Raw genomic sequence first — 13,861 nt, 5'->3', positions numbered from 1 at the left:
TCATTTTATTTCATTTAGCCTTTCAGTTCTATTTCAGTTTTGTTTCATTAGCCTAATTTATTTAAAAGAAAAAACAATCGTCATGTTTTGGTGATTCACATTTCACACCAGCACAGGAACAAGTCATGTAAATACAACACAACAAAATGACCCAGTTTGTCAACAGACATGCCAAATGGGTAAGAACATCCTTCCCTCCACCCTTACCAACCATCACCTTCCCACACATCTCATTTCTATCCAAAAAAGCTTCTGCCCCAGTGAAGCCACAGTACTGAAATTTAGGGAGAAAACCCTATGAATAGAAACTTGACTAAACCTTCAGAGAAAATGTTTTCAGTCTTGTTTTACAAAGTGAATGCAATGAGGCTGCTAAGGGAATTTCTCTGAAGACTTCTCTACAGTCAAATACAGCCTGGGTAGCACTTACGGAGAGCCCATACTCCCTCCTGGCACAAAGCTCCACACAAGTGCCTCAACCCTAACTCAGGCAGGCGACCTCAAAAGTGACAGCACAGGGCACACTTCACACTCTTCCTTACACATTCTCTCTCTTGAAACAAGGCACACCTCAAAATTATAAAAATTGTATGCAGAGATAATGAAGCTTAGTCACACCACACCATAAAAGCATGGTCTCTTTAGGATTCTCAACCAACTGAAGAGAAAACCTAAATGCAACCCAGTACACAGGCATACCAAGCTACAGAGAACAAGCATGAATGCGTCTGTATGGATGTGTATACAGACTCTTGAGATTTTTTTTAGACTCACTGTTGGCCAAAAGTTTAGTGAAATCTTTTAATGGAATGCATGGTAAAAAGGAATATCAAAACTACAAGTTGTTTGGAACCACTAACATTTTCTCTTGGTCTTATGCTATCTAATGAGTTGGCATTGGCAAGTAACTCCAGCCTACTGTCAGATAAATTATCTTTGCCCATGCCAAACCTGTGAGATGAATGAATGAAACATGGGGCATTTTTTTCACTCCCCCCCTATTCTTAAAAAAAAAAAAAATTAAAAATTACAAGCTCAGCACCAAAGAATCCAAGTGGATGACAAATTTAGTGGGTTTCTTTTTACATAAACTACATTCCTAGGCCTTTTTTCTCCAGAGCTATGAAGACTCATGAAGAACATTAGACGGTGGTTTTAACTATGCAGAAATAACAGATACCAACAAACACACAGTTCCTCACCACTAAAAAGACGTCTGATTTTTCAGACACAAAAATGAAATTTGTATTCACTCTGAATATATTTTTCCCCCAAAAGTAACAGAATCAGGTTAAGATTAGTAAGACAGAAACAAATACACGGTAGTAAGACTATAATACAACAAGAAACAACAATTAGCACTAAGTTAACATTTTACAATAAATTTAGATCAAATATCATACAGACACCCACATACTAGGAAAAAAACAAAACACAATGAAGACAGTCTACCTGAACCTGAGAAAACACAAAAGCTTAAGTACATTGTAAAAGAAAATTAAATTAATATAGATCTCAATGAGCAGTTGCTGACATGAATTTCCATACCTGTGCTTTCTAGGAAAAAAAAAAAAAAAAAAAAAAAAAAAAAAAAGAAAAAAAGAAGAAAAAAGTATAAAAAGGAAATATGGAGTACCAAAGATAAATTTTAAAAATAGCAAATATAATTAAAATTTGAGAATTGAGAAATGTTACCTGATTAATCCCACAATACTTTTAAGAGAAACAAGGTCAAAGCCATTTCAGATTTTCAAAATGAGCCCCAAGCTTTTTCTCATTTTTGCTTCAACTCACAGAGTTCTACAAGTCAAAAATAATATCATCATGTTAATTTTTTTTTTCTTAAGCAAGGTGACAAAAGGGCAAGCTGAAAAGAAGTGTCATGCCAGATCAAAAATAAGAAGCAGGAAAATGTTTGCAAATTTATTTCAAAATAACCAACACCCCCACACACACCATGGGCAGCACCTCTTAGCCCCTCCTGAACTTCGTATTAACATCTGATGATTCTTGAAACCCATTCCTGCTTTCTTTTTCCGTTTTAAAAATAAAGAATTGCACCCATCCAGAAGAAAAATGAAAATAAATAAAAAAATAAAATAAAAGTAGAGAGTTTCTCTGGATTATCACTGCACATTTCACGATTTCCACCCACTCCTTACATTCTTTTCAAGTACGATGGCCCCTGCAAGCAGCACTCACCAAAATTCTTCCAGAATCTCCTCTAACTGCGCTCCCTCCCAACAACAACCGCGCGCAGAACTTCACACCGTCACAAGGACATGTGGGCTCAGGGACAACTTTTGGAGACTCCTGGCTCCTCAGGCTGGCGAAGGCTGAGCTCGGCACGGAAGGCTGTGGCGTGTGGGGCTCCACGGCGGGGCTCCTCGCTGCCCCCCTGGTGGCCACTGGCCGCAGGCTGAGCCCGGCCCTCAGGCAAGGCACAAGCCACTTGGGCCAAGACAGCCCCTTCAGTATGGTGTGGGAGAGGTGGGACGCGTGGCAGACCGCAGGCTCGCATCGTCACCCTCGGCAAAGGCACGGGTGAAAAATTTTATGGGTTTCGCCAGGGGGTCTCCTCTCCGGGAGGAGATGCGGAAGGTAGGAAGGGCCATAAATCCCCCGTCGGGTACGGCGCGCGCCATCGCCTCCCGCCCGAAGTGGAAAGCTCAGGAGAAAATCACAACCCGTTTCCAAAGTTTGAGAAGTAAAGTTCTGGCTTAGGTAATACAAGAAGGTGACATGGATTTGATTAATTTGCAGCACGGTTTTTGACGTACTCGAGCCTAACAAAATGTTACCTTTCACAGGCAGTACGGGAGGCTTCACCCATTTTTCCAAGTTAGATAAAAAACCCACAGATACTTTACAAGGGAAAAACGCTTGGCTTCTAAGGATGGTACTTGTTAAACAAACTCCTTGCCCATTAGCAGAGATGTACTACAGCTACTGATTAATTGCTGAGATCGCTTCTCTTTTTACTACAGTAGCAGAATTCACAGGCATTGAATGTATCCAGTGTGTATAGGTACAACATCACAACATGGTTTTCCCCCTCCACTTACGAGTTAATTATGCTATAACCAGGCCTGAGCAATAAATTAATAACATTACAGAAAACCAAGAGGATGACAAACTGAATTCTGTAAGAGTTGCAGAGGCAGAGCTGACACACAAGCATGCAGGTACCCTATTCAACTTCAAGGGATTTTCAAAAAGTGTAGTATGAAAAGTATGCAAAGAAACCATAAATCTATCTTGGGAAGATACACTCGTTTTCAAAGAAACCATAAATCTATCTTGGGAAGATACACTCGTTTTCCTACATAAATATTGTAAAAGTATATTTTATACAGCTACAGATATATCACATTACACAGACACGTATGCTTCACAGTTAAGTAACTCAATCAGATACTATATGCCTCCTAAATGATAAAGCCATAAATGCTCGTTAAAAGCTCCCCGAGAAGTAGTAAATATTTTGTAAACTAGCTATATATTTAAGATCTCTGGACAGCAAGAAAAGGAAAAACAATTCCTCTCTTATCTAAAGGTACCAATCAAACACACTAGGCACATAAACATCGCAAGATGCTTGGTGGGAGAGTGTGTGTATGTGTTTGTGTGTGTTTTAATTAACTCGTTGAATGCATATGATGAGCCAGCCACCCAGAATTAGTAATGCCAAACTCCCAATTTGATTCAAATGCAATGAATACAACAGTTGAATTGTGCAGGCTGGTGTGTCACTCATCAGCTCTCTCATTTGGGCTTTTGCCTTCCAAGTCTAGTTCACAATTTCAGCAACTGGTAAATTATTGAGACGTTCATTAAAATCCATAATCTGTAACAGTCAACCTCTACCTCACTAAGCTTATGCACAACAGATGAAATTAGCACACGCAGGACATTAATGAGTAGTCTGCAAATGCATTACTTCTTTCAGCTTTATCCCAGAGAAATAAAACCATGTTCATTTCTGTCACTGTAAAAAAACCCTATCTGAAACTTTTAAGTGGCACTGTATTTATTCTTCAGATTCCAGACCCCTAGACTCACAAACATAAGCAATGAAGTCCTTTTCCCAAAACATCTCAATGAAAGGTAAAAGCTATTCAGCCCCATACTAAATAACTCTAATTGTTTTCTATTAAATAAAGGAATAATCACTCTTACTTCTAAAGGCAGATTTTAGGAGAGTGGGATGTCATTCTGAGCCGGTCAGTAGAAAGGTAGTATTCTTTCTCCAAAATTCACAGCAAACACAGCAGCAGAAGAAAGCTTTTAGGATAACTTTAGCTAAGAAAAGCACTTAGGAATACGCAAAGTTTCCTTTTAGGAAAATGATTTCTCCATTTGACAGTGTTGGTACAACCCCAAAATAAATTCAGTGGGAGTCTGAAATGACTCGTGCAGTGCAGCAGTGAAGCAGCTAAGTATATTTTTTTCCTCCCAACAGAGGCTTGCTTTACATCCTTGAGCCTTTTCTTTCTACAAGCTAGTCACTAGCACAGAGAATATTCCAAGTGCACAAAACTGGTGACTGTAAATGTTAAACCTGTTCTACTGTCTCCATCCCCACACTCCTATCCATGCCTTTTGTCTTTCTACTCTTTCTTTTTTCCTATATAAACACTAACCCATCCCTCTTTCTTCCATGAACACTACATACCTCTTTACCTTGAACTGGCACGGTAAAAATAAACAATAAATAAATAAATTTAAGAAGGAGAGAAAAAGAAAAAAATAGAAGAATGAAAAAAAGAAAGGATGTAACTCTGTCCGGGTGCCTAGCATAGCCCCTCTCATAGTCTACAGATATATGTAAATATGCAGTAATTAATTTGGGTTTAAGAACATTCCATACACTAGGGACATTGTTAAGCAGTCACTTTATATATTTTTCATTTATCAGATTTTATTAAGACATTAAAACTTTATGTTGGGCATTTCTGAGATTTTATCATTCTATAAATTTCACAGCTGTTCACGATGATTTCGGCTGGATTATCTCTACCTTTTTACTCAGTGAAGTAAACTTTCTTTCTACTGTGGCCACACTTGTTATATTTAAGTATAATGACCCATCTTTAAAACAAAAACAAAGACAACCAAACAACAAAAGAGTTATTCTTTCTGAGACCTCTAAAACCCGTTCAGAGTGCCACAGGTACACCACAAAGTACATTTAGAAGTGATCCTTTCCCTGTGTAGCACACGGAGCAGATTCCAGTTATAATTTCTTCCCACAACGTTTCTGCAAACATCATCCCCCTCAGCGTATGCATTCTGATGCTCCTCTCAATCACACTGCTGAACTGCCACAAGCAGAAATAAAGAAGTGCAAGTAACTTCTCAGGGAAAGACGAAAACCTTCAAATGTTTGATATGGTAATTAATTATACATGCTAATTCACAGAACCTACTGCAATTTACTAGTGATGCTGAATGAATTAATGAATGTTTATTCGTCTGACACTGAGGATCATTTTCATTCTGAGTGTGTATTGTAAAGGCTCCCTGCTAATGGCCACAGACACACAAGACAAGTCCCCTTGATTCAGATCTCTTTAGTTGGGGTGACTGAAAGTTTCTGAACTGTTGGCAGTTTACCGGGATACACTGAAACATCACGGGAAAGATGACAGCGAGAGAAAAATAAGCTCCTGAGCTATGTACAGATGCCTTGAGATCTGAACTGCAAACAACTTTGCTTGATAAATCTTTATCTCCTTTTAATTTGCTATTCAAGTTTATAAGGGAATAGTGGGAGGTGGATAGAAATAACAAATCTGAAGCCGGTCGTGCGGATACAACGTGCTGGACTCCAGCGACTGCAGAAATACGTTCCAAGAACTGCATTTACTGAGAAACTGAGAAAATAACCTGCCATAAACATCTAAAAAGCAAACATCTGAGCATCATGCACATATACACACACATGTACCCTGTGAGCGTGTGTGTGTCTGAGGGTCTGTGCATCTCTGTGGAAGAGAAAGTGTGTCCTCATGGCTGTTTTCTGATAAACACAGATATATTACATGGACAGTATCTACTCTGTGTATGTGTGTGTAACTATAGTCAAACACACACAATGTAAACAAATGGTAATGATTAACAAAGATGTTGGTTTGTAGTACCAATTTCAACAGCAGAGGGAAAATAGTTAAAAATATGTACATTCTATATCCCGAGATTCGTTTTTATTGCTTCCCATTCCTACTGCTTGGTATTATCTGCATAGCAAAAGGAGAGCAGCCTATTGATTATTTAACTAGAATGTTTACAAAAGCAAAGCTGGGATCTCTGAAAATGAAATGTATGCTGAAGGGAGGTGGGGGGAGAAGAATAGAGCAGCTCATTCTATTTCTAAGGAAGATGTTTCATCCAAAATGATTAGCTTATATTAAAAAATATATAAATATATATTTAGAATGCAGGGAGACTTCAGATTTTCAAGAAGTCCCCCAACAGGAAAATGAAAGGACTTCATTCTGCTTGACAGAGTTTACAAGTATTCAAAGTTCAAATCGCTTGCTTTATATGTATAATCTTAGCGAAGCAGATGAAATACTTGAATCTGCTAATTAGATGAACAGGACAAATGCATGATTGTGATGCCAGATCAGATTCAACACCAGTATGATGGTTTCCTCAGGTAGTTCAACTAAGTTAATACAACACACGTGAACAAAACATATTTTCTTCTATTATTGTAATGACAACAAGCCAAAGAAAAACGCAAAGTATTCCAAGTATGGAAAATTAATTGCATTAAAGACAACCTTGGAGTGGTACAATCATGCCAATTCAACTTTCTAGTAAGGAAGCGTTTAGCTTCCTTTAGAACAAGGACTGAAAGTGTTAAAACAGTTCTTTTTTCCATTTCCCTATTTTATTTCTCTTCGATCTTTAAATTCAAATGTTGTTCCCTGTCCTTTCTCTGCACGCGTGTTCCTCAGCCCACTTAAGATGTTTTTATCTTGCCTTCTTTTCTGTGCCTTTACTATCAAATTCAGTAGGTTTGAACGATGAACAGCTTGACTTAGCATATTTTTAACCAGCTGGTCTAGCACCTAGCTTGTATTGCATAGTCAGATACAACCAAATGTTTATACAGGAGGTAGCTTTCATGAAGATGAGAAAAACCTAAGTAACGCGCATCCTGGCGTTCTTTTATGTACCGCTTAGAAATGAAAGTTTGGATTGTTTAATGCAGCCACACAAGGGACTATTAATAACCTTTTAAAATGAAGCCGGAGGGAAGGGATGCCGGATCATCAATGGACATGTGTACAAGTGCCTGAGCAAACGCTTCAAAACCTCTTAGGAGCGCCAGATCATATGAAATAAGGACTAAACTCTTGGAGGTCACAAGCCATTGCCAATGACAGCAAAAACTTAATTCCAGGCAGGGAAGACTCCTGCTTGGGTCAGGGGGAAACGGGTGCGCCTATGTCACACCCAAACCCCACTCTTGACACTCCGCGAGAGAGGTGACGGCCAAAACTTGGGAGACTTGGATGAAGAGTTTCACTTTTTCCTCTTTATTTTTTTTTTTTTTTTTCCCTCTACAGGCAGAAGGATGTTCTCCTGACGAAGGGCCGGGATGTTAACTTGCCTAAAAATAATCGCTCCTACTAGATCAACAAAAGGTCATGTGCTCGGCAGAGCGCCTTTCCCAAGTTTGACGGGAGACTGAGGCTGGAAGTTGAACAGCCCCCCCTCCCCGCCTCGCCCGCCGCCGGGGCATCCTCCGTCGCCCGGGGAGTCCCCGGGCAGGGGCGGGGAGGTGCCGCCGAGGAAGGCACCTCGGTCCTTGTGCCTCGGCGGGCCGGTTCGGCAAGGGAGGGTGGGCTGGGGAGTGCAGGGCAGGGCATGGCACGGCAGCCTCGGAAGCAGCGGAACAAAGCTGCGCAGCGCCGGGGCGGTCGGGCGAAGGGCTCGGCCGGGCGAGGGGCTCCCCTGCCCCGCCCCGCCCCGCCCCCACCCCACGCCCGGCTAACTGGCACGCCGTTTGAATAGCCAAGGTAACGCCGGAGGGAAGGGGAGGAGAGGAGGGGGGATTTGGGGCTTGGGGTTGGGGAGGGGGGGGGGGGGGGTGCGAGCATCTCCCCGGCCTGCCGCCAAGCGCCGGAGTTGCGCGCCCGTCCCCGTGTGCCTGTGCGAGCCTGCACCGCGGGCAGCCGATCCGCGCACACGCGCGCCAACACGCGTGCTCATATAAATTTAAGGAAAAAAAAAAATAGAATAATAATAATGATACAACAACATCAAACAAGCCACGGAACAACAAGGAGAGGAAAAAAAAAAAAAAAAAAAAAAGGAAGAAGATACACACACACACCCCCTCCTCAACGCAAAAGGCAGCGCCCCCCCCCCCCCGCCGCCCCAACAACTCGACTCACCTTTCAAACTCCTGAGGTAAATCAGGGTCAGTTAGCATGCTGGAAAAGCACAATTTCCCTTTGTCACAGCAGCCACCTATGGTCGCCTCCAACTGAACCTGTCAAGTGAGTCCAAACCTTCTAAACCGATTGATTTTCTCTCTCTCTCTCTCTCTCTCTCTCCCTCTCTCTCTCTCTCTCCCTCCCTCCCTCCCTTCCCTCCCCTCCCTCTCCCTCCCTCCCTCCCGGCTCGCTCTGAGCTAGGACTCCTTGACCAGTCTCTTAAAGGGGCAGCGCCTCGCAGCAGGCTGCGCACACAGCTCCCCCCACAGCGGCGCGGCGGCCCGGCGCTGGGCAACCTCCGCTTGCCGCCTGCCCCTTCCTTTTAATTCTGCTCGCCCGCCGCCGCGACACGGGAAAAGTCAACTCGTTCAGTGTCCTAAAAACCGAGCGGAGGGGTGTGTGTGTGTGTGTGTGTGTGTGTGGAGGAGGGGAGGGGGAGTAAATGGGGGGGGGGAGGGCGGGGGGAAAGGAGAGAAAAAAAAAAAAAAAAAAAAAAAAAGCCCCGACAATCCACCTAAACCGGCAAGCCAGGAGCAAATCCCTTGCGCTGGGGAAGATCAGTGGAGAAAGAAGATAAAACAAGAGCAGACTGATTAAATTGAAATAGTTATCAACTCTCTCGGAGTTGAAATAGGGGAGAAAAGCTTAGACACATAAAAATGTTACCAAAGGCATTTGTGCTCCGAAGAATTTTCATTCCTTTCTCTTGCCCCCCCTCCCGCCCCCCCCTTTTCACTCTCTGGCTATCTCTCTCCCTCTTTCTCTTTGGGGGAAAGAAAAAGAAGAAAAAAAAAAAAAAAAAAAAAAGGAAAAAAAAAAAAACAACACACCCCGCACAACAATCAGGCATTGTTCTGAGGGAAGAAAAGCAACTTTGACAGATTGAAATATAGCAGAGGCCCCTTCAAGGAAACCTGTAAACAACTTGTCACTCACTCTGTCGGTCTCACTGTTAGCTCTTGCTTTCCACAAAGTGCTGCGAACCGTCCTGGCAACAAACCCAAAGTTTCCTCAGCTCCAAACTCCATCAAACAGCCTTGTTGTGTGCAAGGGGAAAGGTAGCCACATGCCAAAACAGCGGGCGCGCACATACTCGCACGCACACACACACACGCACAAACAACAACAAAAATAAACTTCCCGTTCGTCTCCTAGGGCTTTTCTTGGTTTATTTCTGCCTTCCCCACCTATTCTCTCACCACCACCACCACCACCCCGGGCGAGCGAGAGGACACCCTCCGCTATGGATCTCTGATTCCCCCTGCTCAGACAGTCCCCGATAACAAGGTGGCCGGAGCGCGGCTGCGGAGCCCCGCGGCTGGCCGCGGAGGAAGGCCAGCAGGTAATGGATCTTTCACAGGCGGGGATTGAGCCGCGGGCAACAGCAGCCGCTGCGGAGCCCGCCCCGCATCCCGGGGACACCCGCCGCCCGCTCCGGCGGGGAGGGCTGCACCGCCCGAACCCGCCCCGGCGGGGAGAGGGGAGCGAAGGGCGGGAGAACGCCGCGGAGAAATTCCCCTCCAAGCCCCGGGGATTAGCCTGGGGCTACTCTGGAAGCGGAGCGCACAATGCTTCAATAGTCTGCACGGCCCGTGTCCAGCCTGGCACTGGCTCGGAGTAAGGAGCCGAGGGGGAAAGCAAAAAAATAAAAAAATAAAATTAAAAAAAAAAAAAAAAAAAAAAAAAAAAAAAAAAGAAAGAAAAGAAAAGAAAAAAAAGAGAAAAAACACCAAAAACTGGTCTCCCTGTTCTTTAGCACACACATTCACACACACCCACACACAACCACATATCTATACTCCATTCTTTCCAGTTCCCCAGCCCTCATTCCTTTTTTTTTGTTTGTTTGCTTTTGGGGGTTTTTTTGTTTGTTTGTTTGGGGGTTGTTTTTGTTTTTTCTTTACTGTTTGTTTTTGTTTGTTTCTCCTTTAATTTGCAGCTGGACAACATTAAGGGCCTTTAAAAAACAGAAGGTTTTGACCCCACAACAGTTTGATTAGGTCCACTGCCCCCTCTCTTCCTCTCTTATCCCTACCTCCCAGTGACACGGAGAAAGCGAGTTTACTTTTTGAAATCTATACACATATTCACACAGAACAGCCATGAAATGTTCAACATTTTCGTGCCCACTGCCTGAAAGAAATAATTCCAAATTAAAAAGCTCATTATTTTTATTAATATACAACAGCTACGCTGTTTAATTCCCTCCTTTTGCCTTTCCATGCGTACGCTACAAACCAGCAGCCTAACGCAGGGGCCGGTCAGTCCAGGATTGGCATAAAGGCATCATCAGCTAGAAGCCTGGGGATGCTAATTTAAGTCACGAGTGGCGAACCCACTTTTGTAACTTATGCACATCGTCCCCACAGAGCATTAGGACCACTGAGGAAACAAAACGCCAGAGCTAAGTTCGCAAAGGCGCCTTCATCGCGCTCCACAAAAGCGGATCTGCGAAGGCTGCCTCCAGCCTGCCTTACACCACCACAGCTCTCGGAGCCGAGTCGCATACAATCTGTCAACTTCTGGCATGAGGTAGATCTAATGGCTCCTCACTGTGGGGCAGGGTAAACTGCCTTCCTTCAGTAGCCCCTAGCAAATAATATTTTCCACAGAGGTCCATTCATAGGAGTCTGACAAACCTAGTTAATATGTACAAGGATTTTCATTTGTTGTTCAGTAGCCAGCCCTTTTAGGACAGCTCTGAAGCAGACATTGAAAAAAGCAGCAGATGATTAAAAAGAACAATTCCAAATACTTTCTCTTTCATCTGAGGGTCTCAAACCATGTTAAGTTTCACATTACTCCTCTGCAGGTAATAAATATAATTAGGGCTGATTCCAAAACTTTATTTGTATTGAAAAGTATCTCACTCCACAGGGGCTCCATTCAAATCATCAAATCTCTGTGTGGAGTAGGAGGCTACTTAGTAGGAGAATTTGGCCTCAAATGAGGAAACTGAGATGCAGACAGGCTTAGTAGCTTGCTCAAGTTGACACAGTTAGCCAGCTCCAGCAAAAGCATGAAAAGCAAAGATCCCACGTGCCTTACAGTTGACAACAGTCCCTACACTGCTGAAACACATCGTACATTTTAGCATTTTTCCCCACAACACAAAGGCATTACTTTTACGTCTACTCTTTGGTACACTCATTGCTATATTCACATTTGTGAGTCCCCTTTGCTTAGTCTCTCATTTTCTCTTGATGCACCATATGCTTTCCTTCCCCTGTTTCCTCATACTTGGCCTTGGGAGAAGTTTGCAGAGAGAAGCAACTCAGAAGCCCCACCTGGAAGAAGATGACCTTTTTTTTTTTCAAAAAAAAATTCAACCATTTTGGCTGAACAGGACTATCATGTTTTGACCGAACGTTAGCTCTGCTCAGCTCTCTATCTTCAAATCTTTTTTCCAACTCAGCTCTGCTCCACAACTGCCCTTCATCTACTACATCCTTCCCTCAGCTTACTTACCCCTTCCTGTATAATTTCCTATTGGAGCTTCTTTAGGACAATAATTACATACTCCTCCAAGTTGGTATAGCGTAATCAGGCTCCTTGGGTTGCTGGCTCTCAGCTAATATGATTATAAACCAGAGCAATCACTATCAACATCAGGAATTACGGAACAGGACGTTGGCTTTGATATAAAGAAGTACAAAACACTACAATAAAAGGGGGGGGGAGGGAGAGCAAATAAATGTTGATGGGAGAAAACAAAGACAACTGAGCAAGAGGGAGAGTAGAGAAGGGGGGAGGAAATGGAAGAAAGGAAGAAAGGAAGAAAGTAGAGATCGTTCCCCTGAATGCTTTTGATATGAAGCTTTCTTTTCCCTTACCCTAGTTTACATTTGCTCTTATCCTACTACAACTTGTGCTCAGGTACCTACCCCTTCTTCCTAGTTTCCTTCATCTTATCTATTCAGCAACTACTAATCTCCCTCTCAGCAGACGGGCAGGGAGGAACAGAGTTGGGTCCAAAAAGGAGAAAAATAATTACTGCTACTATTGTGTTAATATTAACTATTGTATTAAAATTGTATTCATTGTATTAATCATTGTATTGTTATTATTGGATTATTAAGTCTAGTGTATAGATTCACCAACAAAATTATGCTATCATAGTAGGTTCAACTGCAATCATAAGGAGACAGAAAAGTAAGTTAAACAGTTTGAGGGAATCTCTGAAGCCTTTCTACAGATCATTTCATACTAACTTTTAGGCTTCTTTTGAGAAATTGCCAGGCCATAGCACAAAGGCTGCTATCATATCAGAAAGGGAATGAGCTGAGGAATTAGGATAAATAACCACTGACTGAGAAAGAAGAAAATGTATGTAATATGCAACTGTCCAACTTTTAACATACAAAGTTTTATCTTGTTCTAAAACTTTTGAGTAGTGATTGCAAGCCCTGATGTCCCATTTTACTGAGCTGACTGTAGTTACAAAAGCAGCTTGAAAATGGGGAGATTCATGTTCAGTTCTTCCAATTCTCTTCTCAAAATGTGAATTCAGGATATACATTCAAGTATCTTCAACTGCTGAAAAAAATGAAACCTCCTCCCACCCCCCCTCCAGCAGTTCTGTGAATCTGCATTTGTCTTGCTTTGCTTCCTTTAAGGGGCACCCGAAACAGACAAGTCCAGTCAAAAAGGAATAATTTGGGTCAAACTAAACAAAAAATCTCTGAATTTCATTTAGGCAAGGGAAACAAATTATGAACTCCCATCTGAAGCTTTGTGCTTAACTGAATTTTTGTTGCTATTGTGGTTCTCCAGTTCAAGAAGTAAACAAAAAAAATTAATTTTCTACACAGCTCAAGTTAGAAATACCATAATTCTGGAATATTGCACAGATCGTATCCACAGGTCTATATACAAGCATATTGGCAGAAGAGAAACTTTAAATGAAACATTATTTTTTTAAATCATCAAATGATAGCACTTCAGCCTCGTGCCTTTGGCAGTTGCTGCAATACAGTAAGTAAAGGAAGTGCTGGGAAAAAAAAAAAAAAAAAAAAGCTTTTTGGGTTTTGTTATTTCCACTGGAGGTTTTAATAATAGAGACCTATGAAGTCCAAGGAAATGTAAGATGTTCCACAGAATGATTTACTGGAAAATTCTCACAGAAAATATGCAAAACTCTGAAGATCCTAAATGGATTTTCTCTTTTAGGCACACATCCAAAACAACTGCAGCATTAAGAATGAATATGTAAGATTTCTAAGAAAGGGTGTTTTGGAACAGGTTAGAAGAGAGTGAAAGCAGAGTAGAGTGGGGCTGATGAATTTACTATGAAGAATATCTCGCAAATAATGAGCGCTTACTTCAGAGTGTGGAAATGTTTAGCTACAATGCAGTTTGGATCATATGCTTAAGGAACATATTTTTCCTTTCAGTGTGCATGCCTAGCT

At 42.2% G+C, this 13,861-nt stretch overlaps 1 protein-coding gene across 10 annotated transcripts in view; it reads right to left on the bottom strand.

The window, feature by feature from the left end:
• Positions 1-9,558, bottom strand: part of SOX5 (SRY-box transcription factor 5) — a 296,148-nt gene extending 286,590 nt beyond the window's left edge. For 6 of the 10 annotated variants that reach the window (XM_071733082.1, XM_071733085.1, XM_071733086.1 and 3 more), the window contains exon 1: positions 8,412-8,585. In XM_071733082.1, coding sequence (XP_071589183.1) covers positions 8,412-8,449 — 38 coding nt within the window. In that variant the 5' untranslated portion in view covers positions 8,450-8,585. Of the gene's footprint in view, positions 1-8,411; positions 8,602-9,389 lie in introns of those variants that run through there. The other 4 variants (XM_071733083.1, XM_071733091.1, XM_071733090.1 and 1 more) reach the window with 4 other exon arrangements.
• Between the last annotated feature and the right edge of the window lie 4,303 nt (positions 9,559-13,861).

Source organism: Heliangelus exortis, chromosome 1 (genome assembly GCF_036169615.1).
Source record: "Heliangelus exortis chromosome 1, bHelExo1.hap1, whole genome shotgun sequence".
NCBI lineage: Eukaryota > Metazoa > Chordata > Aves > Apodiformes > Trochilidae > Heliangelus > Heliangelus exortis.
This window is presented reverse-complemented; position numbering and strand designations above follow the sequence as displayed.